The sequence below is a fragment of the Poromitra crassiceps genome (assembly GCF_964638095.1).
Source record: "Poromitra crassiceps genome assembly, chromosome: 8".
Classification (NCBI taxonomy): Eukaryota; Metazoa; Chordata; class Actinopteri; order Beryciformes; family Melamphaidae; genus Poromitra; species Poromitra crassiceps.
The window spans coordinates 16,308,288-16,334,724 of NC_139629.1; the positions used below are offsets into that span (position 1 = coordinate 16,308,288).

The 26,437-nt window shown below is 42.2% G+C and overlaps 3 protein-coding genes across 5 annotated transcripts in view; all 3 read right to left on the reverse strand.

Moving 5' to 3' along the window:
• Positions 1 to 5,816, reverse strand: part of auh (AU RNA binding protein/enoyl-CoA hydratase) — a 30,519-nt gene extending 24,703 nt beyond the window's left edge. For all 3 annotated transcript variants that reach the window (XR_014552925.1, XM_083640955.1, XM_083640954.1), the window contains exon 1: positions 5,505 to 5,816. Coding sequence is in view for 2 of the 3 variants with exons in the window: in XM_083640955.1 (XP_083497081.1) it covers positions 5,505 to 5,700 (196 nt within the window). In the remaining variant the exon portion in view is untranslated. The remainder of the gene's footprint in view (positions 1 to 5,504) is intronic.
• Positions 5,817 to 7,204: 1,388 nt separating this feature from the next.
• Positions 7,205 to 14,985, reverse strand: nfil3 (nuclear factor, interleukin 3 regulated). Its single transcript, XM_083641423.1, has 2 exons — positions 14,849 to 14,985; positions 7,205 to 9,335 (listed from the first exon to the last, which is right to left on the reverse strand). Exon 2 carries the CDS (start codon positions 9,210 to 9,212, stop codon positions 7,788 to 7,790), a length of 1,425 nt encoding a protein of 474 aa, XP_083497549.1. The 5' UTR covers positions 9,213 to 9,335; positions 14,849 to 14,985; the 3' UTR covers positions 7,205 to 7,787.
• A 3,643-nt stretch (positions 14,986 to 18,628) lies between these two features.
• The window catches only part of ror2 (receptor tyrosine kinase-like orphan receptor 2), a gene marked incomplete at both ends in the record, with an annotated part of 94,477 nt that continues 86,668 nt past the window's right edge, over positions 18,629 to 26,437 (reverse strand). The window contains 4 exons of the mRNA XM_083641078.1: positions 18,629 to 19,252; positions 19,557 to 20,390; positions 21,991 to 22,196; positions 25,012 to 25,269. Coding sequence (XP_083497204.1) covers positions 18,629 to 19,252; positions 19,557 to 20,390; positions 21,991 to 22,196; positions 25,012 to 25,269 — 1,922 coding nt within the window. The remainder of the gene's footprint in view (positions 19,253 to 19,556; positions 20,391 to 21,990; positions 22,197 to 25,011; positions 25,270 to 26,437) is intronic.

The window sequence follows — 26,437 nt, forward strand, 5'->3', positions numbered from 1 at the left end:
GTCGAGTTGTGGCAGCTGTTATGATGTGTGATTCAGTAGCCAGGCCCATACTTCAAAACATGACCCAGTTTAATGGTCTATATGGGTGCAGCCTCTGTCTACATCCTGGTGAACAAGTTCAAAAGGGTAATGGTACTGTTAGGGCATACCCATACAAAGACATTCCAAAAAGGGACCATGCTTCAACCATAAATGATGCAAGGGAGGCTCTGTGTACCACAAAATCTGTGAGGGGTGTTAAAGGGCCCACATTTCCACACTTTGACATTGTATCTGGCATGCCTCCTGACCATATGCATAATATACATCTTGGTGTGGTTAGGCAAATGGCAAGCATGTGGCTGGACATTGAAAACCATGAGAAGCCATATTACATTGGGACTAGAGTGACTGAGCTTGATGAACAACTCTTACTAATTAAGCCTCCCTGCAATGTGACAAGAGTCCCCCAATCTCTTCAGCAAAGGAGGTTTTGGAAGGCTAGTGAATGGCAGAACTGGTTACTGTTTTATAGTATCTTTGTGCTAAAAGGAATTCTGCCCCAGGCCTTTTACCAGCACTGGTTAGTCCTTGTCACATTTATGTTCTTACTGTGCAAGGATGTTATTACAACAGAGGACTTAAAAAGATGTGAAAAACTCGTCGTAGATTTTGTCAAACAATTCGAAACACTGTATGGAAAGCAAAATGTGTCATTTAATGTACATTTATGTCTCCATTTGCCAGAATCTGTAAAGAATTGGGGACCTTTGTGGGCTCATTCTGGGTGCACGGTGGCTCAGTGGTAGAGCTGTCGCCTCACAGTCAGAAGGTCCTGAGTTCGATTCTCGCCTGGGACACTGTGGGCGCTGTGGTTGTGTTCCCCCCCATATCTTCAGTGCCTACTGCCCAGGTGGGGTATCTCGTCGTAAGGGCCTTTCTCTCTGTGTGGAGTTTGCATGTTCTCCCCGTGCTCCCCCAGGGGGTTCCTCCGTATATAACCCCCCCACTAAAAACATGCAGAAGATCAGATCGTCATCGTCATCCGACCAGTGACGACAACACCCGAAGTTGGTCCCCGGGCGCTGTACGAGAAAGCGACCACTGCTCCTGGCCTGCCCCCCGGAGGAAAGGACATGCCTGGATGGGTTAAATGCAGAGGACACTTTTCACCGGCCACCGTCAGCATGAGTGTGTTGTGGCCGCATGCATGTGTTGTGGTGTTCGTGTGACAATAAAAGACTTGTAAAAGGCTTGTCCCGTTACGAGAGTTTTTTTTATATATTTGAGTCATTTAATGGAGAAATACTAAAAATGTTTCATGGCACTCAATGTGTTCCTTTACAGATAATGAAATAATTCACATATCGGCAAGTATTGCCTCTTTTGAGGAATGATGCACTGAGAAATGCTGTGCCTGAATGCATCCAACTGTATAAAAACTTAACTGGTCAAAAAAGACTGAAGCAGTTTGAAAGAGTAGGCGATCAGGTTATTACCCTTGGTTTGCATTATTCACGAAAACTTAGTAGTGAAGAGACACTGGTCATGAGCAACTTCCAGTCACCGCGGATACAGTTATGAAAATATTCAGTAGACTTCTAGTCAGCGGAGAACTGTATTACTCACAGGAGTTCACAAGAGTAGTGAAAAGGAACAGCTTCACTGTTTTGTTGCTGAATGGACACATAATCACTGTATACTATTACGTTGTAGTAGAGCAACATGGTAACAGGAAATGCTTTGCTCTTGGAAGAGAGTATGATATATCACACAGTACATTGATTAATGTTGAAAATGTAGTTGGTCTGAAAAGGGTTTTGCAGGGCAGGAAACAGATATTTGATGTGACAATGTTCAAAAGAAAATGTATGCTAATTGTTCTGCCACAATTTGCAAGCCTCTATGCATGCATACCTCCAAGATCCAGTGTGGAGGATTGAACAGTGAAGGGCAAAGTAAATGTCTATTGGAAAAACTAATAGCATAATAGTATCCTATTGACACTAATAAGGTGGCCCACAGCACACATTTGCTTGAGTGACATCACTGATGACATCACAATTGCTGAAGTGACATCTCTGACTTCAGCCAGAGAAACTGAGCGTGCAAAGCTAAATCACACCCCAAAAAAGTGCACCCATGACACATCCTCTCTAGTCTACATCCTCTCTAGTCTCCACGCACAGATTTCTAGTACTAGAAGGGGTTAGGGTTAGGCTCGCCCGCAGAGCGTGCTTGCCCGCTGTGCGGATTCGCATTCACATCACTGATGACATCTCTCACTGATGACATCGCAATTGCTCAAGGTGACATCACTCAGCGCACAATTGCTCAACTTTGCATGTCATAGACATTGTGACATCAGTGAAACAATTGTTTTTTTTTCTCATTCCTGATTAATCCTTGTCACATTCATGTTCTTACTATGCAAGGATATTATAACAGTTAAAAATATATGAAAAACTGATTGTATATTTTGTCAAACAATTTGAAACACTATGGAAAAAATGTCATTGTACAATTTGTCTTTTTATTTGCCAGAATCTGTAAAGAATTACAGACCTTTGTGGGCACATTGAGGATATATCTTTGAATAATTTAATGGGGAAATACTCAACTGTTTCATAAACAGTCTGAAAATGAGAACTCAAGCTATTAAGGTCTTTTCCTCCCACCATGTTGCCAACATGACGAACAAGGCATACAATTGTGTCCAATTGAGTATTGGTTTCAGTAAACACATTTTTTCATTTTGATATATGAAATGTGTAACTGCAAAGAATAAACATGACTGTATATTAATATCTGTAAAGTTATGTCTTAACTCAAAGAAAAATCAATTGTTTCAATAAAACTATTACACGTAAACATGTTATGCAGTTTTTTGTCTTCATTACAATATCTTTTTTATAGCCTATGTATCAATATAAGCATGGATCCATGCTTAATTATGTTTATTGGAAAATATACAAGGTAAAAATGTGCAGTTCTTTATCCCAATATATTTTTTATATATGTTGCAATATATATCCATACATGTATGTACATGCATATATTGCAAAATATAAAGACAAACTATTACATGAAAAAATATAGTGCAGTTTTTGGTCTTCATTGCAATATATCTTTTTATATGTATCAATATATAGCCATGCATGGTCTATGCATATATTGCAGTATATTGGAAAATATAAACAGTATTTTCCATATATGGGAATGTATTATCTAATATATCCCATGATATTTTCCAATATACTGCAATATATTTTTGTTCCATAAGGGAGTGCCCAGTATAGTATTATATGTTCTAATACTAGATTCACTACGTGTGTATGAGCATGTACTGTGGCTTACCTTGGACAAATTACATAAAAGGCTATCTATGTTGTAGGAGAATGTCGCAAATGGAGCGACCTGAAATGTCACGATGCGTGTGTTTGGGTGGGTTTGATGGGCCGCCATATTTGTTTTTACTCCTAATGGCCTTAGCGGAGAGTGGGATGTCATAGAGGGGGTCTCCCCGAGCGCGTGCATATATGGTTTGTGCCGACATCTTGGACACGGGGGTGTCCACTGTGTCAAAAGCTGTCCAGAAATGTCACCGTAGTGTGTTTGATGGGGTTTGATGGGCCGCCATATTTGTTTTTACTCCTAATGGCCTTAGCGGAGGGTGGGATGTCTTAGAGGAGGTCTCCCTGAGCGCGTGCACATATGGTTTGTGGCGACATCTTGCACACGGGGGTGTCCACTGTGTCAAAAGCTGTCCAGAAATGTCACCGTAGTGTGTTTGATGGGGTTTGATGGGCCGCCATATTTGTTTTTACTTCTAATGGCCTTAGCGGAGGGTGGGATGTCATAGAGGAGGTCTCCCTGAGCGCGTGCACATATGGTTTGTGGCGACATCTTGGACACGGGGGTGTCCACTGTGTCAAAAGCTGTCCAGAAATGTCACCGTAGTGTGTTTGATGGGGTTTGATGGGCCGCCATATTTGTTTTTACTTCTAATGGCCTTAGCGGAGGGTGGGATGTCATAGAGGAGGTCTCCCTGAGCGCGTGCACATATGGTTTGTGGCGACATCTTGGACACGGGGGTGTCCACTGTTCAAAAGCTGTCCAGAAATGTCACCGTAGTGTGTTTGATGGGGTTTGATGGGCCGCCATATTTGTTTTTACTCCTAATGGCCTTAGCGGAGGGTGGGATGTCATAGAGGAGGTCTCCCTGAGCGCGTGCACATATGGTTTGTGGCGACATCTTGCACACGGGGGTGTCCACTGTGTCAAAAGCTGTCCAGAAATGTCACCGTAGTGTGTTTGATGGGGTTTGATGGGCCGCCATATTTGTTTTTACTCCTAATGGCCTTAGCGGAGGGTGGGATGTCATAGAGGAGGTCTCCCTGAGCGCGTGCACATATGGTTTGTGGCGACATCTTGGACACGGGGGTGTCCACTGTTCAAAAGCTGTCCAGAAATGTCACCGTAGTGTGTTTGATGGGGTTTGATGGGCCGCCATATTTGTTTTTACTTCTAATGGCCTTAGCGGAGGGTGGGATGTCATAGAGGAGGTCTCCCTGAGCGCGTGCACATATGGTTTGTGGCGACATCTTGCACACGGGGGTGTCCACTGTGTCAAAAGCTGTCCAGAAATGTCACCGTAGTGTGTTTGATGGGGTTTGATGGGCCGCCATATTTGTTTTTACTCCTAATGGCCTTAGCGGAGGGTGGGATGTCATAGAGGAGGTCTCCCTGAGCGCGTGCACATATGGTTTGTGGCGACATCTTGGACACGGGGGTGTCCACTGTTCAAAAGCTGTCCAGAAATGTCACCGTAGTGTGTTTGATGGGGTTTGATGGGCCGCCATATTTGTTTTTACTCCTAATGGCCTTAGCGGAGGGTGGGATGTCATAGAGGAGGTCTCCCTGAGCGCGTGCACATATGGTTTGTGGCGACATCTTGGACACGGGGGTGTCCACTGTTCAAAAGCTGTCCAGAAATGTCACCGTAGTGTGTTTTGGTGGGTTTGATGGGCCGCCATATTTGTTTTTACTCCTAATGGCCTTAGCTGAGAGTGGGATGTCATAGAGGAGGTCTACCCGAGTGTGTGCATATGTTTGGCAAACTCCCATTTTGAACACAAACCTGTCCAGTGTCCAATTTGTAAAGGCTATGCACTCCAGTGAACAGCTTTTATCTATTAAGATACTGAGAAGAAAGTTCATAATGTTATTGAAACAGTTATTGTCATACAGAAACATCATTTGTATTGTATAGCTTCATTTAAATGCTTAGTTTATTAGTTTAATGTGGAAAATAATCATTTTTCATTCGCCCCTGTCTGCTCTATAATTGTGCAGAATCGTTCTTTTACTTTGAAATTTTTTGAAAAATCTCACCGGAACTTCTTATATTTGCTAGCTCTTATATTTGCTCATAGAACGCAGCTAGGTTACCCAGCGACTCATAAAACCTTCTTCCTTGCAACAGGCACTGGCTCTAAACTAACTGTACGGAACGTGACTGGTACCTGAGTCCTCTCCGTCCAGATACCTAACACGTAGGTCGTCCTTCGCCTCGGAGCTGTAGCGTCGTGCTGCAGCAGGGTGCGTGGCCGGGCCAGAACGCAGCAGAGCCCGCAGAGAGCCCCCTGCCAGCCCGCTCAGCTCCGCCGGACTGGAGCGAGCACACAGCCACAGGCTTTTTCTCCCCACCAGGGCCGCCATGCTGCCTGTCTGTCAGCAGTGTTGTTTTGACTTTCAACTTTGAACCGAGTGAGCGGTGGAGCCAGATCTCGCGAGAGAAACAACAAGCAACCGGGTCTTAAAAGCCCCCCTTTCCTAAGCTCCAGCCCGGGTTCTGAAGCCCTTCTCCCCGTCTGACTTCCAGGCGGGCTGCTGGAGCTGGAGGAGAGTGTTGAGTTCATATGTCTATGGTTGAGTTAGCGTGAAGACCCGGTTGTTTGTTTCTCTCGCGAGATCTGGCAACGCTGCGAGTGACGTGTATTTTCGTCACGTGAGAGCTGCTGCAAATCCGCTGTGATGCTGTGAGATGCAGTTACATTTTCACAAATCTATAAGACTAAAAGAGTTCATAGAATCATACTGCAACTATAGGTTATTGTGAACACAGCACATTATCTTTATAGATCTAAGTGTGAATGGGCCTTTATTTGTGGAAAATTAATTGATTGATTGAGTGGAGGCGGTGGGAGAAGAACCCACCAAAACCTGTTGACTTAAAGGCTACTTTATAATTGAATTACATTTTCAGGGAGGCAGGAATTTTCCCCATTAATTTCCCCACACCTCTTTATATTGGATTTTAGCAGTGTTGGGCAAATTACTTTAAAAATGTAATATACTACATACTCGTTACTTTCATTTGAAAGTAATAAGTTACTTTACAATATTACTGTCTGTGTAGTAACTCGTTACTCTCACCAAAATAACCGCAGAATGACACCACCGTTCTGGAACCATTCCCGAAAAAGAATTTCAACTGTCCTGAAGTCAGTGTGAACCATGCAAACGTCTTGGCATTATTTTTAATTATTATAAGCTGCTTAAAACTAGTGTAGGATGTTAAACAGGTAACCCTAACAGTTAAACATAATTCCCTCTCTAATATTTTTTTTTACTGAGTAGGTAGCTAGATGATGCATCATAATGGAACTCAATGCAACCTAATGAGGATCTGACAGCAGCTCAGTTTCAAGTTGTACCTTGCATTACTTGACATAGTAACTGGTATTACTGAAATCTTATTGGTAGCCTAATAAGTTATATTTCTGCATTACTGCTAAAAATTACCTGTAATATGTTACTTTTGTAATGCGTTACCCCCAACACTGGATTTGAGTGCTTTAGAGTCAGTGCATCACCATTACATGGAAGCTATTGAACTAAAACATTAATTTCCCATAAAGTAAATCTATTAATAGAAATTACGAGAAGCACTAAAATCCAATATAAAGAGGTGAATTCCATGACTTTTCCCAAACTTTCAAGGGTTTTCATTCATACAATCGGATGCCAGTTCACTCAGACACACGGACAGTATCATCATCAAAATAACAGACTGGAAGTAAAGTCAAATATTGTATTATTCTTTGTAATAATATGTACCCATCTTAGGATGTGTCTCTCTTTGCATTATGTAAACACATTCACAAACACATTCATGTTTCAGTGCTGACACATTTATTGTAAACAAAAACTCACCATCATTACAACAAACCTTGAGAAAAAGTTTTTAACATTGATTTTTCATCTACAGACTTTGGGCTGCTGGGCAAATTGAGTTCTATGAAGATATGCCAAACCGCAACAGCAAGTGCACAACCCACACACACCATTCATAAATGAACAGTGTTATTTTTAGGGCTGGGTATCGGTCCTCGACTGAAGTACCAAGTAGTCTCAAAACTTCTCCAGTCACAAGATACCTGCGTTTGATCCTTTTTGTACACAGATGTAGGAAAAAAATACTATTTGTATGGTTTTGCTTGCAGCCAATCACCGCAAGCGTTCTTTGATTTAATGCCACATGTGATTGGCCCACTACCGCAGCAGCTACAACCCATGATACAGCCTGTGGTGGTGACATCGAGCGTGGTGTATGTGACAGAGTTGGCAGTTCAGTGTGCCGAGATGCCACCAAAACGTATCAAATGAAATAGTCTATTCATTGGTATCATATCGGTACTGAATTTTTGAAACCATACCCAGCCCAAGTTATTTTACATCATATCAACCCGCACAGTGCAACAGTGAACACAGTGGAAAAGAGGCATTGTGCAAACCTACAGAGCTCATACAGAGGAACCTCCTTTTGATAATGACTCGTGGTGGTGATGATCAGTAGTGCTTTTGGTCAACTCTATAACAGACCCTCCTGGCCGCATTGTGATCAGTCTTTTGAGAGAGGCCACATTTGCAGACAGGCCGGCAAGGCCCTGTTTATAGTAGAAGTTCTCAGAGTCTGAGTGGGCATAGGGGGAGTCTTTAACATCCACGCTCAGTTTGTTGAAGACGGGGCTCGGGGGTCTCTCTGCACCGCTCTTGGGCCATTGCTGAGACGGGTGGCCCCACTCTTGCATGTTGGTTACTTGTACCGATAAAGGGCTGAGGGACGACTGGATGTACTCCGACGACGAAGAGACCTGAGTTGCCCCATAGCATCCCCCCTCTGAGATGTCCCCGGGGGAGGAGGACTTCCCAGAAGACTCGTATTCAGGGTCGATTGCCTCCACTTTGATTTGAACGGCTCTCGCTTTGATCCGCAGTTTATGGGGCAAAGCTGAAGAGCTGAAGGCATCTGGCACTTTGAGTGCGGAGACAATGACGCTTCTCGGGTCGGCCGCGGTTGTCATCAACAAGCCTTTGGGGACCTGCTGCTCGTCCTCTCCGTCCGAGGACTTGCTCACGGCCCCGTCTTCCGAGCTACTGGGAGAGCTACTGGACGAGCTGCTGGTGATCTGCTGGAAGGACGTAGGCTGGGCGTACCGGCCAGGCAGAGGGCTGGCCATGTAACCCCTATACAGTTCATAAGGACTACTCCTCTCACGCGCATAGCTGCCATGCTCTGCCAGCTCCTGCTTGATGACCTCGGACGTCCTGCAGATGCTCTTTGAGGAGCTGCCCTGAGTCACCGCGGACGTCTCCGACATCTCGGGCAGCATGCTCTGAGGCGAGTGCTTGATGACGGAGATACAGCTGCTGCCCAGGTGCAGGGGCTCTAAGTCCCCGCTGTAAGAAAATTGCGCAACACTGGGTGCGATAAATTCCTGGTACAGGCTGGCGGTGGAGCTGGAGATCTTCTGGACCTCCTGGGCATAGGCAGCCGAGCTCACCAGGCCAAACTTCAGCTTCAGCGACAGCAGCTCGGTCTTGAGGGAGGCGTTTTCCTCGCCGAGGGCCATCAGCTTGCTCTCCAGCACCGTGTCGTTGATGCGGCGCTTCTCCCGAGAGCGCTTGGCCGCCTCGTTGTTCTTGCGTCGCCTCTCCCAGTAGACGGTGTCTTTCTTCTCGTCCGGGATGAACTCGCGTTTCCGCCGGCAGCTGGTCTTAGCCTTGAACGGTATTCCGGAGATTTCGCGGCTCATCTGGTCTCTGTTGGCTCCCTGCAAGGCCACAGCCAGAGTCAAGGCGTCGTCTCCAGTGTAGGAGCCCCTAGAGGCTGGCTCTGTCTTGATGGCTTGCATATTATCGCTATTTGCTACTGCCAATATGCTCATAAGTCCTTGTGTTAACTGCACATCCTTCTATTCAAAGTCCATGAGTGGCAATGATTGCGAATGATGGTTGTGTCCAGCAGTGGTAGCTCCCACATTGGAATATTCCACTTGCGTTCAAGAATTCTGTGGGGGGAAAAAACGAAGACATGTTTTTAGATGTCAAAGTAGGGCTGGGTGATATGGACAAAATCAAATATCACAATATTTTCAAATCTGGTTCAAATCAAACAAATACTTCGATATCGATATTGTGACAATATTGTAGGTATGACTATTGTGCTTTCACAAAATATTTACACAATGAGTTTTTTGATCATCATCAGTAACGTGGATATAATGACTTAAGGATAAAGGCAAATAATAGAACAGTTAGAACAGTTTGGTAAGTTCAGAAAATGACATCACTTTACTGTAATGCAGCCTTTAAAACCAGGAAAGGACAACACTTATGCCATGTCCATATCACCATTTTACAATATCCAAAATCTAAGACAATATCTAGTCTCATATCACAATACTGTATTGATTTGATATAATATTGATATATTGCCCAGCCCTATGTCAAAGTTAAGTGAAAATGTACACCCACTTCAATAATAATAATATATATTTAATAATATTTTATTTTATTTTATTTTATTTTATTTTATTTTATTGTGGCTTAATTGATGTATATAGCGTATATGTGATTTTGGGAATTGGTCATCCTTGATGCAGTTGGCAGTTAACTTGTGAGGAGAGTTTGCATTCTCTTCTGATTACAATTAGGATGACATGATGGGGTGTATTTTTATTGCTGGCAGAAAGTGAGCAGAACAGAGGTTTGATGTTGTGCAATTCCTCCACACTATTACATGCCAAATATTTTATTAGGCCACTGTCACAATGTCTGTATTGATTGATTGATTGATTGATTGATTGATTGAAGTGTTTATTTCGAATATGAAAGCAAAATAATAAAATAAAAGCCATTTCAGAAACAAAGAAAAATAGAATATATACATATTCGAAAAGGAGTGAGAAGAAGTCAAACTTATTAACTCCCACCCCTTCTCCATAAATAATAAATAATAACAAGCTTCCTGGTCTAACCCTGTCTATACACTACTATTCAATAATATATATTAAAAAAATGGCTGATTATCATTTGGAAACCTTTGATTTGACATGGCTGTCATGTCATCTCAACAAAGATCACAAACTGCTATAAAAAAAATCATGTCATTAAAAAAATTCCCGAGGTTTATATAGCTGCGGCAATAATGCTCTTTGTAAAATGCTGTATGACATTTTTCATATTCGATCTGTCAAACCGTCACTGATACTTACAAGTACATAAATCAACCCTTGCCTTGAGTCCCTTGCCTTGTCCTTCAAAATTTAATTCAAATTAATTTATACTTATAACACCCGACCTGACACTCCAAAGAACTGCACCCTCCCAGATTCCAAACCTCTGCATCACAAACCTACCAATCATGTCTGGCTTCCTTAATGGAGTTCCATTGGAGTGCAAATAATGTCTAAATATAGAACCGGGATAGGAAAACAGATGACAAAGATTGTTGTGGTTTGGTTACATGTCAGTGTATTAGCACTGTAAGTAGGACTAAATGGTGTGATATGGTAGATGTGCACTGTAAACTGTCTTGTCTTTAAAGTCCGTGGAAAGCAAAAATCAAGCTGTTTTGATTTTGACACATCCTTCCGCATGGGACCTCTGGAAGTGAATTCCCCGTTCATTTCTCCATTAACGTTTTGGAAAATCCGTATTAAAAGAGTTTTACTTGGACAAACAAAGCGATTCAGCCGTCTCATGTGGAACCTGGAAGAGGGCGCGACTAAATGTGGAAATGAGCCATTGTTATAGCATCATTGAGCCCCCAATTAAGGCCCACCCCAAAAAATCTTGATCACAAAAATGGTGAAAAACAGAAGAAGAGATTCAAACTCCACAATTCAGTACTAAATTAGATGGTTCAAAGTCTTTTCACAAGTTTTCAGCAACCAATGTCTAATGTGTAACGTGTTGAGAAACAAATTTGCTTTACACGCACTTTAACTCTACTCCAAAAGTCTCTCCTGGAGTGTGAGAGGATTCACCATGTTAACCTGAACAAATTGGTTTTCACCTTAGTGGACGTAACAAAAGTAATACAGTAAACAGGGAATCGCTTCTATCAATTTAAGTGGTGGCTTGAATTAAATGCTATATTAATTCACAGCGATTCAATTCAATTAATTCGAAAATGTTTAAAAAAGAATTAAATGTACTGTATTTGCCACTAGGCTCTGGAATGTGTCAACACTTCTCAACTGTGCTGTGTTACACATTAAGTTAAAAAAAATATATATATTTCCTCTTTGAGGACAAATAAAACTATTTGATCTCATTTCTATTCTTGCACAAACTATAGCTATAAATTCAATGACCCATGTGTCTATTGTCAAAAACATTCAAATGCCTTGATTTTTCTCTCAAATTCACAAACTTTCAAGGACCTGTGGGAACCACAAGTGACATTATTCCTGCATCGTGCATGTAAAGTACAAGCTGCTGTGCAAAGTCTGGGGGATCCAGTACCCAGTTTACATAGCCTGCTAGTACAAAGTAAGGAGTTGAGCGCGTTATCTTTGATTTTTTTACAAGCTGCTGTACAGCCATCTCAGACATGCTCTCTGAATGATGTCAGGCCCTGGCTTAGCTCTACTCACCATAACTGTACACTGAAGCAGCAACAGTTGCTAAACAGCCTATGAGAATTGAAGCCAAGTCTACAGATGTTAGCCATCCATGTCTTGTCAACAAGCCTGAAAGGTCTTACTTTCTGTCCTACTGTCTTTAAAACTGCTGTGTGGCCTCTCTTACAGCAGCTTCTCACTGACCTTCACTGGACACAACTTCAGTAACGGAAGAATATCTTTGAGTTACGCCAAAAGAGTTACTGGGAATCAAATGGAAATCCAAGCTGCCTGTGCTTGGAGGCTCCGGTACCTCCGGAGGAGGAGGAGGAAGGAGGAGGAGCAGGAGCAGGAGGAGGAGGAGGAGGAAGGAGGAGGAGCAGGAGGAGGAGGAGGAGGAGGAGGAACAAAGGACTACAGACAGACAGCCCTGATTACAACACGACACGTGGCTGACCAGAAGCTACACGCCCACATCACAGACCAGTCTCAACACATTCCCACATAGTGCAATGTCATCATGGCACACATTTCAATGACTGTAGTGTAGGTTCATTGTGAACAGATCTTGATTTAGTAATCAATTAATGTGGAGGAGAAGGTGGAGTGAATTGTTAGGGCAAAGATTGTATCTCGTACAAATGTGACTGTTGAGGTGTGTGTTAAGGAACTTAATGTGGGAGAAATAGCATAAAAGCTAGCTAGCTAGCCTGAGAATTCCCCATAAAAGGAATGCATGCTTGTGGCTTGAGATATTGAGATAACAAACAAGCCGGTTCATTCTGAAACGAGGTAGGTTTGTTGGGCTTTCTTGTAAAACGTTCCTCGAACACATTGTTTTACCTTGTTTACTGTAAGCCAGCGAGGGACAGGGAAACAAGGCACACATCACATTAAGACCACATGTGATTAAATGGGCGCTGGGTAATATAATATCCGCAACCCAACCGCAGCCGTGGTGTTACACAGTATTTGGTGACCCATCAGACTCAGTGACCTGCGGTGTTTTTAGGTTGGTTAGGTTCAGGTATGAGGAGGGAGATGGTTTAGCCTGGTATCTGGTATCTATAATCTAGCCCCTATGAATCACAGTTTTCAGCACTAGAAATTAGAGATGGTTTGGATTAGGGTAAGAATTTCAGCACAGGTCACAGAATCCGATCGGTCACCAAATAGGGTGTCAGTGAAATCTGTGCCCAGCTAAATGTGTGAGCGCAGAGGGTGCTTGTTGCTGGCTACAGTAGGTGATCTGATGGGTCCTGTCAGAAATGTTGAAATAATAAAACTGGATTTTCAATTTAATTATATTGATGTATGTGATTTGTATTATTATTTATCTAATTTGTTTTTATACTTATCATGATTGTTTATGCCTTTATTTGCTTTTTTGTATTGGTGTTGTAATATTTCTACTTTCTGTGTATCCTTATCAGAATTGAAATAAATAATAGCCTAATAATAATAATAATAAAAATAAATAAATATATGAACTAAAAAATAAAAAAGGGAGGACAATAAAAAATAATGGACTCTTTCCCCATGCAGTCACACATTTGGGTGTAACACCCCTGGCCGTCATGTCCTGTTGCCCCAGATTCCTTCATTGTGTAGGGATTACACAATGAGCTGCCAGCAATTTCTATGGCTGCGGACATTAGGAAATATTCACCCGTCTGCCAATAACATGTAGGCTATAACTGTATGTAGGCTATAGCTGTATGTAGGCAGCTAATAGCTGTAGGCTATGTACTGTAGGCTATAGCTGTATGTAGGCAGCTATAGCTGTATGTACTGTAGGCAATAGCTGTATGTAGGCAGCTATAGCTGTATGTAGGCTATAGCTGTATGTAGGCAGCTATAACTGTATGTAGGCAGCTAATAGCTGTATGTAGGCTATAGGTGTATGTAGGCAGCTATAGCTGTATGTAGGCAGCTATAGCTGTATATAGGCTACATATCTGTATGTAGGCTATAGCTTAGCTGTATGTAGGCTATATCAGTTGTATAGGCTATAGCTGTATGTAGGCTATATCAGTTGTATAGGCTATAGCTGTATGTAGGCTATATCAGTTGTATAGGCTATAGCTGTATGTAGGCTACATATCTGTATGTAAGCTATAGCTGTATAGGCTATAGCTGTATGCAGGCAGCTATAGCTGTATGTAGGCTATATCAGTTGTATAGGCTATAGCTGTATGTAAGCTACATATCTGTATGTAGGGTATAGCTGTATGTCGGCAGCTATAGCTGTATGTAGATGTACGGCTATACTGCATATAGCTGTAGGCTATACTGCATGTAGGCTACACATCTGTATGCACTGTAGGCTATACAAGGGGAAGGATAGATAAAATAAGGCTAGGCTACAGGCATGGCTCCACTGGAGACAATTTGGCCATTCACTGTTACATGACATCATTGCCTTGCTTGCTCATGACACTGGCGTGTGGGCCTATATGCCATCAAAGTGTTACAGCGTGGCAATAATAAACCATAACCTACAGTATGTAGGCTATATAGCTGGATATTGTCTTATCAGCCTACATCCCGCAGACATGGCAGCATGTAGGCTCTAATCCACCCATTCACATCACATTCTGGGTCACAGTGTCGCAGTCCGTAGGCCTACACGCCTGTTACACGCCTGTTACTGTTACTATTGCCGAAATAGAATTGTCCCTTTATTGCTGCTTACAATAACCAAGGTAATGGAGATGAACACGGGCGGCCCATACACTTAATTTGACTGTGATAAAGTCTGACATCAGTTTGACCTAATAGCTGAGAGAAATGAGATTAGGGCAGAGAAATAAAAGTTATGGAGCCTGTGCGAATAGAGCAGAGCCGTTGTGCGTAAAACGATCACATCATTACGCGTGACTCTAGCTCCAGGAATAGGAATAGCGTTATTAGGACAGGCTGCCTCAAGGCTGAGCTCAAATCAAAAAGTGTACCTTTTCTAGCATCTGGATGGAGGATCCCGTCTGGTTTCTACAAGAGAGGACAAGTCAAGCATTTCCATTCACAGAGTATAAAAGAAGCTCTACCGTTGGTCAAATTCTACAAGTTGTGGGCTCCCTTCCTCTCCTCCTTTGGCTTTCTCCTCTCTCCTGGTGGGTGCTGCCTCATGGATCTGTGTTAGTAGGTCAGCGGTTTAAGTGTATTGGCAGCGTGTCGTTAAATGACAGCCCATGCAGCCAATGGAAACGCAGCACTCTCCAACTTTAGCCAATGTCTCTCAATGATTGCCGGCATGACCCGCCCCTCTCTGCCTCTGATTGGCTGACTGCACTCGGCTGCTCTCGCCTGCTTCCCAGCCAGGCGAGCCAGAAGTCATCTCAAACGAGCCTAATATATTTCATCAGTGTTGGGCAAGTTACTTTCAAAATAAATGTAATATACTACATATTACTAGTTACTTTAATTTGAAAGTAATAAGTTACTTTACAATATTACTGTCTGTGTAGAGTCACTCCTTACTTCTTACACTACTTTTACATTACTTTCACCAAAACAACTACAGCAGCAGCAGAATGACATCGCTGCCCCGGAACCATCCTGAAAAATAATTCAACCGTCTTGTAAACAATCCAAAATTCTAAATGTTATCCTTTTCCTTTGTTATTGTCATCTATAGTGGTTATTTGCATAAAACACGCAGTTTGATTAGGAAATGATTGTATCTTTTTTTAAATATGTGCTTTGATTACAAAAAATGTAACTACATTTGTAACTTGTGCTACTTAACAAAGTAACTGGTATAATATTACTGAAATCCTATAAGTAATAAGTTACTGAGTTACTGCTAAAAGTAATATATTACATGTAATATGTTACTTTTGTAATGAGTAACACTGTATTTCATTCAATGTCACGATGCAGCAAAAAAAGGGGGAAAGTAGGCTACTTCCAAGCATTATTATTAGTGGTGTGTTTGCTGCTAACATTCATACTTTATTAAAATGACTATGCAGTTAGTTGTTGCTGAGGCTATAAGGGTCTAAGCATTTTGTTCATAACGTGAGCAGCAGGTGCAAAACAATCATTAAATCAACAAGCATGAGATGGCAGATGGCAGCATATCAAAAGGTTATGTATGAGATTAATACTTTATTATATTGAACGTTACAATTGCAAACCGTATAGTAACGGAGTTATTTAGGCCTACTTAGCCTATTGCACATGTAACCGAATGAATGTTGAGTCTTCGTGAGTCCCGAGTGGTAGCGAGTAAGTTGGTTAAACTCACTCCCCCAGTATAAGGTGAGAGAAGTTTATCATCACTGAAACTCATTAAAACATACCTCAGGTCAACTCTGCACTTGCTGTTCTCTCCATCGAGCATGAAGTCAGGAAGTCACTGGATATAGAATCAGTGATAGAGCATCTACAGTATCATCATAATGTAACTACTTTGCACTGTACTCTGCATAAAAGTCATAGCTGATTTAAACAGTGATCACGGCCAAACATGATTATCTAGTGATATCATATGATTTCCTTCTTCGCCCAAAAGGCAAATATGCCATGATTGTCTTTATATCATTTTATTGGATACTCCATGGATGGATGGACACAATTATGTGGTTAGCATGTTATAACTGCTGAAAGCAAATATCTGGTGGCAAGGACATCAGGCTTAGCAATCTTCACAAACAAAGAAAAATAAAAACAAAAATGTTTAAATTCTAATTACATAAATTACAAATCTGTACAACAGGGTATCAAACTTGGTGGCAAGAAGTCTAGAAACCTATAGGAAATAAGGCAGTCATATGGAATAAGGCTCAACACGGGTCGTTCTCCTGAAACACCAAATGGTACCATCGTCATATAGTTCTTTGTTTCATTACATGGAGGTAAGTTCAGGAAAAAAAAAACATTTCAGTGACTAGTATACTAATTTTAAAATAAAAATAAAAGTTTACAAAATATCATCCAAATACTGTTTCTTTGGAAGCTGTTTCTATTCATCATACATTCTATCACGTGTCAGATTTATCTTGGCTCCTGTTACCATCAGACAATATCTTTCACAAAACCACAGTACAATTATCTCAAAAGGACTATAAAATGTATATCAAAGCAATCCAACCTCTGCAATACTTGTTGTAAAAGAGAATGCTTTGTGTTGCACAGCAACAGAACATCAATTCTTCTGAAAGGCTTTGCAACATAATGAAATGTAATGTCCAGGCCAGCATTCATCAAGCGTCTGGACAGTCTCCTTCCTGGCTGTTTTTGTAAGAAGCTTGCAGGGTTCATTTTGCTTAGGATAATTCCAGTCATTTTCACCCTAGGCCACATTTCCCATGTTTTTGCCATCACGATGATTGTGTTCAAAATGTCTTGACCTAGTTCACTGTAAAGCGTTATATAGCCTCAGGTGACGATCCCACCGGCTACAGGTGCATCTGCTGCAAAAATGTCAAGGCAGACCGCATTGGGCAAAACAGCTTGGTCCTCCTTTTATGCATGCCTAAAGACTTAAAAAGCATGCCAGTACCATAGGAAAACAATGGTTTTGGTGTAAAAAGCATGAAAGTACCATAGGAAAACAATGGTTTTGGTGTAAAAAGCATGAAAGTAGTACCATAGGAAAACAATGGTTTTGGTGTAAAAAGCATGAAAGTAGTACCATAGGAAAACAATGGTTTTGATGTAAAAAGCATGAAAGTACCATAGGAAAACAATGGTTTTGGTGTAAAAAGCATGAAAGTACCATAGGAAAACAATGGTTTTGATGTAAAAAGCATGAAAGTACCATAGGAAAACAATGGTTTTGGTGTAAAAAGCATGAAAGTACCATAGGAAAACAATGGTTTTGATGTAAAAAGCATGAAAGTACCACAGGAAAACAATGGTTTTGATGTAAAAAGCATGCCAGTACCATAGGAAAACAATGGTTTTGGTGTAAAAAGCATGCCAGTACCATAGGAAAACACTGGTTTTGGTGTAAAAAGCATGCCGGTACCATATGAAAACAATGGTTTTGGTGTAAAAAGCATGAAAGTACCATAGGAAAACATTGGTTTTGGTGTAAAAAGCATGAAAGTACTATAGGAAAACATTGGTTTTGGTGTAAAAAGCATGCCAGCACCCCAGCACCATATGCTCGTTGGTGCTTTACCATGTATGTACACAGCTCGTTGGTGCTTTACCATGTACACAGCTCGTTGGTGCTTTACCATGTACACAGCTCGTTGGCTGTGGCTGTGATTTGATTATAGTCACCTTTTAATTTTTACAGTCACCTGTTTTCATACCAAGATGATCATGTGGTGATGGAACAGAATACAATGAATAAGGGAAGAGAACACATGAATGGCTGAAGCCGGGGGATAATCAGATAAATCAGAATTACCATGTCTGTCAAGTGAAGTCCACCTGCTAAGGTTTTTTTTTTACGGTGTCCCACCCAGAACAAAAAGCTCTATGGTAAAATCCTATTGTAATTGTCACTGATGACAAAAACTAGGAAAGGACCATGTTGAAAAACACCGGAATTATCCTTTGACGTTTGACACTGTGGTCTGAGAGAGCCAAACCAGAGACACACTGTGCATTCAAATGCATCAGTACCGGCCAAACCCAATACAAAACATTCAGTCACTGTTTCTCAAAAGTCTTCCCTTCACTTGATGCTGCTCATGTAGTTTCTGTCAAGCAAGCTCAGCTCACAGAATATCTCAGCTCTCGTTTCGTTTCAGTGTCTCACGAGGAGAACCCCCGCTTTAGGCGTCCGCAGCGTGCGTCGCCACCTCGTCTGTCTGTGGAGGATCATTGTCACCTAGTAATTCTGTTTCCGGCACGGACATGTCCTCATTTTGGTCTAGCCCTTTTTGGGAGCCCCCGTCGGCCAAGTCCTCGTCATTGGTCTTGGGGTCGTCGTTGAGCAAAGCGGCGCGCTCTGTGACAGAAGTGTTGGAGGGAGCGGTGGTGACGTAGCCGGTGGAAGTTGAGCCACTGCCACTATGGTGAGAGCCGGCCTTAGCCACTATCTGAGGCGGGTGGTGCATCTGCTGGTGTGCTAGCTGCATGGGGATCTGCATGGGGTAGAAGTTCTGCAGGTAAGGGTAGGCTGGCATGGGCTGGTAGCCGTTGACGGGGATGTAGAGCTGCTGGGGCACCATTTGCCGGTGCATCTGGCCCTTCATGGGAATGAACTGGGGCTGGGGGAAGGGCGAGCTTTTCTTGGGGCTAGCGTAGCGCGACGCGTTGGCCGTGCTCATGCTGATGTTGCTGACGGGGCTGGTGCTAAGAGAGCTGGTCTGGGTGGTGTTGCTGGTGCCAGAGGTCTGCGCGGAGCTGTTGTAGTTGGACAGGTTCTCCCAGGTGCGCAGGCGTGTGTGGACGTCCTTGAAGTAGAGATGAAACAGTATGAAAATTTCATATGATGATTATAGTGACCAAAATGATCATGGTTATGAGTATTATCGCGGCATTGTTAAAATGTGGTGAAAAAGTTCAAAAAGTATACACGCGCTGGAAGTTTTATGAATCACAAGTAAAATTAGCAGCACTAACGAATGGTTTGGTGCAATTTGGACATGCAGCACGTGGAATAAACAAGCGAACAGCGCTCTGTGCAGCAGCTACAATAGTAACCATCAGGACTTTGATTGTGGTTTATCATTAAACCGGCGATTGTTTCATCCCTACCTTGAAGCGTGGCCTTCTCGCCGGAAACTCGCTCCAGCACTCCAACATGAGGTTGTAAATCCAGGCCGGGCAGTCATCTGGACAGGGCAACAGCTGGTGGCTGTGCACCATCTCGATCACATCCTGGTTGGAGTAGCCACAGTATGGCTGCAGACCATAACTGAAGATCTCCCACAGCACCACACCGTAAGACCAGATGTCAGAGTCGGTGGAGAACTTGCCATACATGATCGCTTCTGGGGACATCCAGCGAATGGGGAAAGGGGTTGTGCCCATGAGATTGTAGTAATCTGCGGAGTAGACATCTCGGAACAGGCCCAGATCCAGGATCTTCACGCTGAGTTTATCACAGACCAGAATATTTCGGGCGGCCAGGTCTTTGTGGACCACTTGGTGGCTGGAGAGGTACTCCATGCCGGCAGCAACCTGGGTGAAGATGTGAAGGAAATCGGCCTGCTCCAGTGTGGACTTGACCGTCTTGTCGTCGTCTGAGCTGCCCACATCTGAGTGGGGGGAGCGCATCACCAGGAACTCGTGCAGATCACCCAGGCAAGTGTAGTTGAAGACCATGCTCATGGGCTGCTCTTTGGTGACCACACCCAGGAGGCAGACAACGTTTTGGTGCTGGAGGCGACAGCGGAGCATGGCTTCCAGGCGGAACTCCTCCCGTAGAGTGCTGTCAACCTTGTCCTTCAGTGCCTTGATAGCCACCACCTGGGTCTGTTCGCCGGGCGCCGTGCCGTACAGGTGGCCCTTGTAAACCTTGCCAAAACGATCCTCGCCAAGCTCCTCCATGAAACGTAACGTAGACATGTTGATCTCCCGCAGCTTGGCCTGCAGCCACAAAGCAATGGATAAATCAGTTTCTCATTTCACCAAAGTGTACAGCTAAGCGTGTAAAGCCAGCCAAGTCAAATCTGAGTTTTTAAATACTTAACCTTCTATGGACGATTTTCTCCTGTATTCTGCCGGCACTGATACAGTAAGAAGCCAAATCTGTGCGAACCTCACTTCACCTTATTTTGCATTACAGTAGACTGACTGTATATCAATCATTTTGGTAACACTTTATATTAAGGTACAGTAGTAGTAGTTAGTAAGTAAGGAAGTTGTTGTACATTAATTATGATCTTAAAATGCTTTAGTGGTACTACCACCTTTATAAGGCAATACTGATTAATATTCATATTAATTAATATTAATATGAATATTAATTATATATAATATATATATATATTATATATTAACTCATTCTCTGCCAGGGTCATTTCGGTCTGTGTGCTCCCAGTGCCAGGATTTTGAGCATATTTCCTGATCTTCCAGGACCCACAGAATATTCTGTGCTAGGAATAAAATTACACAACATATCTCACAATAAAGCAGAGACTCTCTTCTTACCCCTTGTAAAAAACTGAAACTCGACCATGTTTCCTTGTTTAGTTACAAGCAGTGGAAGTTAGCTTGTTTTCACTGAAAATGCCCTCCTTTGTAACAGAAATAGGAGAAAAATAGGTTTTTAGTGAACGACACCGTTTCAAGCAGAACTCTCTTTTGAGCCTTTTATTTTTTGCCTCAGTGACACATCAGACATATACAGTATTTGTTTTCCCCAAAAAATAAAAATAAAGTTTTTACTGACTTTTACTTCCTGGAACTTATTTACCAGATAGTCCAAGACTGGACGGACCAAATGAACCCTTATGCTCGCTCGCTCGCTCTCTCTCTCTCTCTCTCTCTCTCTCTCTCTCTCTCTCTCTCTCTCTCTCTCTCTCTCTCTCTCGCTCTCTCTCTCGCTCTCTCTCTCTCTCTCTCTCTCTCTCTCTCTCTCTCGCTCTCTCTCTCTCTCTCTCGCTCTCTCTCTCTCTCTCTCTCTCTCTCTCTCTCTCTCTCTCTCTCTCTCTCTCTCTCTCTCTCTCGTCTCACACACACGCACACAGGAATCACAGGCAGCTGCTCACTAACGGACTCTGTTTACTGCTAAATGGGTGACTATACTATAAATACTAAACGTGATTTAGCGCTTCCGTTCATCAGTTTGACTTGAAACAATGTCACAGGCTGGGAAAGGGTCTGATCTAATGTAAACAAGCAAAACATGAAAGTACGTCCTTGGCACAGAAGGCCATTGTAAAAAGTACGTCCGAGTACGTCTTTGGCAGAGAATGAGTTAATATTATTGTGCTTAAGCATATTAACATCTTATCAACTTCCTTACTATCAATAAGCAGTAATTATGAGGTTAATGAGGTAAAACTCTTAGTTAATGGCCTAGTACTATAGTACAATATGATCATGTAGAATAAGGCATTACTTGCTTTATAATGACTAATAAACAGGAAATATGCAGTGCTGTTAATATGAATGCTAATAAGAAACTAGTTAATGGTGAATATGTGTACCTTAAAGTGTTAGCAGTATCTTGGTGTGTGTATACCTGGTGTTTTTGCTGGTTGAGCAGTGGCAGTTCCATGTCTTGGCTGGCAGAGGCGCTGAGCTGGCGGCGAGGGGGTGTGTCCGTTGGGTCCTTCTGCTTGTTGCGACACATGCAGACCAGGAAGAAGAGGCAGGCGATGACCAGCGGGATGGCGATGCTGGGGATCAGGATGTACAGGATCTCCCTCTTGGGGTTCTCGGGAGGCTCTGCACATTAACACGTATGACAGGATTGTTCAGTCACCGCTGAGCTATGCAAATTAAATATTGGCAACACTTTATATTAGGGTACATTCACCATGAAGTAGTTGCTTATAGAGTGCCGCAGGGATGAGGACTTTTTGTAGGCCAATCCGGAAGTTAGCTGGGTTCCTTCGTCTGGAACTCAATGGGATTTTTGAATGGGTTGAGATGGCTGACATGAGGTCTGTGGTCAACAAAAGTTTATGATACTTCCCTTTTTGTTCAGCAAGATAATCTTCACAAATGAACACCACTTTTATTATATTTGAAGAGTAAATGCAGTCGCCAGAAATCGTGATAGCTTCAAAAAGTTTCAGATTTCATAAACTTTTGTTAACCAGACCTCATTTCAGGCATTTAACCAAAATACCATACCGAAACAAACTAACAAACAAACAAAAACATTGGCTTCCAGACGGGAGAACCAGGTGATGCCAACTTCCTGATTTTAGGACTTTTTGGGATTTTAGGAAAATAATGCTACTTCTACTACTGAATGTTTTGTTGAAATGCCTTTTCTTGTCTTGATTCTGTACAAATGTATATTATGATTTGTCGTGTGGCCATCTTGGCTATTGTAAATATTATATAGTGTCTTGTAAGCCTATATGGGCTGGGCACCTTAAGGTGCATGACACTCAAATAAAAATATCAATCAATCAACCAATCTACTACTACTTTCTACAAATGCTTAAAGAAAGTCTTAGCTGACTTAGAGCGTGTTGCACAGTTGATTTCACTACTGTTGAGAAAATGTGCTATTGTAAGTCGATTTGGATAAAATCATCTGCTACGTAACGTAACGTAACGTCATGTCATGTCATGACATGACATGACATGACATGACTCATGTCATGTCATGTCATGTCATGTCATGTCATGTCATGTCATTCCTCTGGGACTCTATTACGGTGCAAACACACTGGACGCTGAAGCGACGTGAATGCATTTCGGCATCCTTGTTAACAGATTCGATCAGCCATGCGGCGCCATGAATTTGGATGTTAATATGCTTTGCACAGTTTGGGCCTTATAAGGTGGTCGTACCACTAAAGCATTAAGATCATAATTAATGTACAACAACTTCCTTACTTACTCTCAATAAGCAGTAATTAGGAGGTTATTGAGGGGAAACTCTTTGTTAATAGCTTAGTAGTAGGTGTAGAATATGCAGAATAAGGCATTAATAAGTGATTTATAATGATTAATAAACAGCCAATATGCTGCTAATAAGCAACTACCGTAAATTCCGGACTATAAGACGCACCGGTCTATAAGCCGCACCTTCAAAGGTGACTATTTTTTTCTTCTATAAGCCGCACCGGTCTATAAGCCGCGGGTGTTTTGATGTTTAATTACCATATGTAAGGCTTCGTGCACAGAGGGGATTGTCGGGATCGATGGCTGTTTGGGGAAGCTCCCATTTATTAACATTTCAACAAAACAAAAGTCAGGTCACTAATCCCCAGACAAAATCACACATTGTGGTATTTTTTGTTTTTTTTACAGTGCACACAGTGTCCGCGGTGTGGTGAAAAGAGGGCAAGAGAGGAAATTAAAACAGAAGTGGATTTATAGTTAGAAAGAGTGCTAAAGAAGAGAGAATTCCGTTTTTTATTTTTTTATTTTAGTTACTCACAGTACTATTGACCAGTCCAACTCAAAAGATATTCGGCAGTTTCACTTTGAGCTCTTGTTCCGCCGCTGGGCACACAGTGTCCGCGGTGTGGTGAAAAGAGGGCAAGAGAGGAAATTAAAACAGAAGTGGATTTATAGTTAGAAAGAGTGCTAAAGATAGTCCGGTCTGGTTATGACGAGTCTCGCTGGGTACAGTACGCCAAAGCGATATCCATTGACTCGATGATGCTGTTGTATGTTGCGCGTTTCTGTTGCACCAACGCGGAGAGGTCCTGCCGGACGAAAAAGCGAAAAAGCTGCTTCTTCCCCGCAGCCTGGAGGATGAGTTGACGGTCGGGCCAGCGGAGTAGGCAGATGAAGATGGCCCTCGGTGGCAGGCCGGGGTCTGGACGTGGCCGAGGCGCCCGGTGTGCGGGAGAAAGGAGGAGGAGGAGAAACCGCCACCTCCACAGCCAGCCACCTCACACACCCCAACTGTTTAATAGTGCCCGGCTCGCATGCCTCTCGGTCGGCTGGCCGGACAATATGCACCCCGCTGCAGCAGCAGCTTCGGGAGGTTTTCTCACTGTGTTCGGGACTTCGGCTCTAACTCGGCCAGATGGCTGGACACGAGTGAAACTCTTCACGGTTGCATTATTTTCTTTAGTGAGTGAGTGGATGGACTTCTGCACGTTTTCAAACTTGTTTTCAAGCTGCTCAAAACCTCTGAGCGATGTCGGACTTAATCGATAGTGTTTCACGGAGTAAAAGTTTAGCCCAAGCGGTGTATCTCCAGCCTCCAGCAGGTGAGTCATTTCCTCATTCATGGCGTGATTGCTTCGTCTTTTTCTTTCTGCTTACCTGTGTTGTGTTATGTTATGTTATGTTATGTTGTTAAAAGAGGGCAAGAGAGGAAATTAAAACAGAAGTGGATTTATAGTTAGAAAGAGTGCTAAAAAAGAGAGATTTTTTTTTTTTTTTGGAAAAAATCCATAGATAAGACGCACCGTTATATAAGCCGCAGGGGGCAAAAAAGGCCAAAAAACGGGAAAAAAGCCGCGGCTTATAGTCCGGAATTTACGGTAGTTAATGGTGAATATGTGTACCTTGATATAAAGTGTTACCATTTCATTTTCTTCAAAGACTCAAGTGCTGTACTTACTGCAAGACCGGATGTCACACAGGCCCATCCTGACCTGAGGGTCCAGGGTGAAGCACCAGGGCGCCTCCATCTGGCCACCAGGGTTACGGCAGAAGTTGTGGCCCCCCCGCAGCTCGGGGTACTCTGTGGGGGAGAGGTGGTGGCTGTGGGGGTACTGGGAGCTCCAGGGCTGGCACGGGTACCCCGACCGGGTGGTGCTCACTGTGCCCCTGTAGTCAGCCCCGCTTCCATTGTAGCAGCTGTGGTCTGGAGGTGAATCTGTGGAAACGGAGCGAGTCAGCTTGGACGTGTGCTATTCATGACTTGCAGTCACGGAATGTTTTTGTTGTGGCGGCCATCTTGATGCCCAAACAAAGCCCACAACTTTGTTTTTACAATGTAAAACTTTAAACTGGTCAACACTTTTAGTTACTCTTATTCAGTTTTTTTTAATACCTTTTGTACTCTTTTGAAAAATCATATATATATCATATATATATATATATATATATATATATATATATATATATATATATATATAAAATGTGTGTGTGTGTGTGTGTGTGTGTGTGTATGTATATATATATATATATATATATATATAGTGTGTGTGTGTGTGTGTGTGTGTGTCTTAGAATTTCAGAATTTCTTATCCAAAACAAACAAAAAACAACAAACAAAAAATGAATATACATTCACAAAGCAGCTGGACTTGAGTCTGCAAGATTAGCCAACTGACTGGAAAACAGCCTATTAAACTTTGCAGCTTCCATGCCTTAATCCTATTTGTCTTGATATATTTTAATTAATCTTGTATCTTCCATGCTTAATTGATTGGTAGATAACCTTTAAGGCATGGTCACATACCTGTCAAATTCACCAAACTATTTGTGTATCATGTTTATTCCCAATAAAGATTGCGGCTTATATGACATTCTAGGGCATTTGTAAGCCTGAAAAATCTAATTGTGTTTTCATATAAAGCCACTAGAGGGCACCCCAGGTACATAAACCCTCATAACAGCATTTATAGAAGTGTACTGGTATGTATATGCATTATATAACATCCTATTAACATAATAAATGATCAACATTATAATAATTTGCAGCTAATGTAGTAATACATTCATTTAATCATGTAATGAAACTTACCTAATATTAATAGAATAACTTGCTTCCCGATAATGTCATTTTCAAAACTGCAATAATAACTAAACCGATGATGAAATCATCAAAGTGGATATATAGTGATCCTTTTTGAAACAGCATTTTAGTTACTGAAAAAGTCACTGAGAATTTCAATCTTCCCCTAAATAAAATCCAATAATTATTACTACATTAACATTAACACTATATTACTCTTAATAGCTTTTATACTATATATAAAAGCTTTATACTAGTTTTATTACATTAACAGGCAGTCATAACATGTATGTGTGCTCATGTC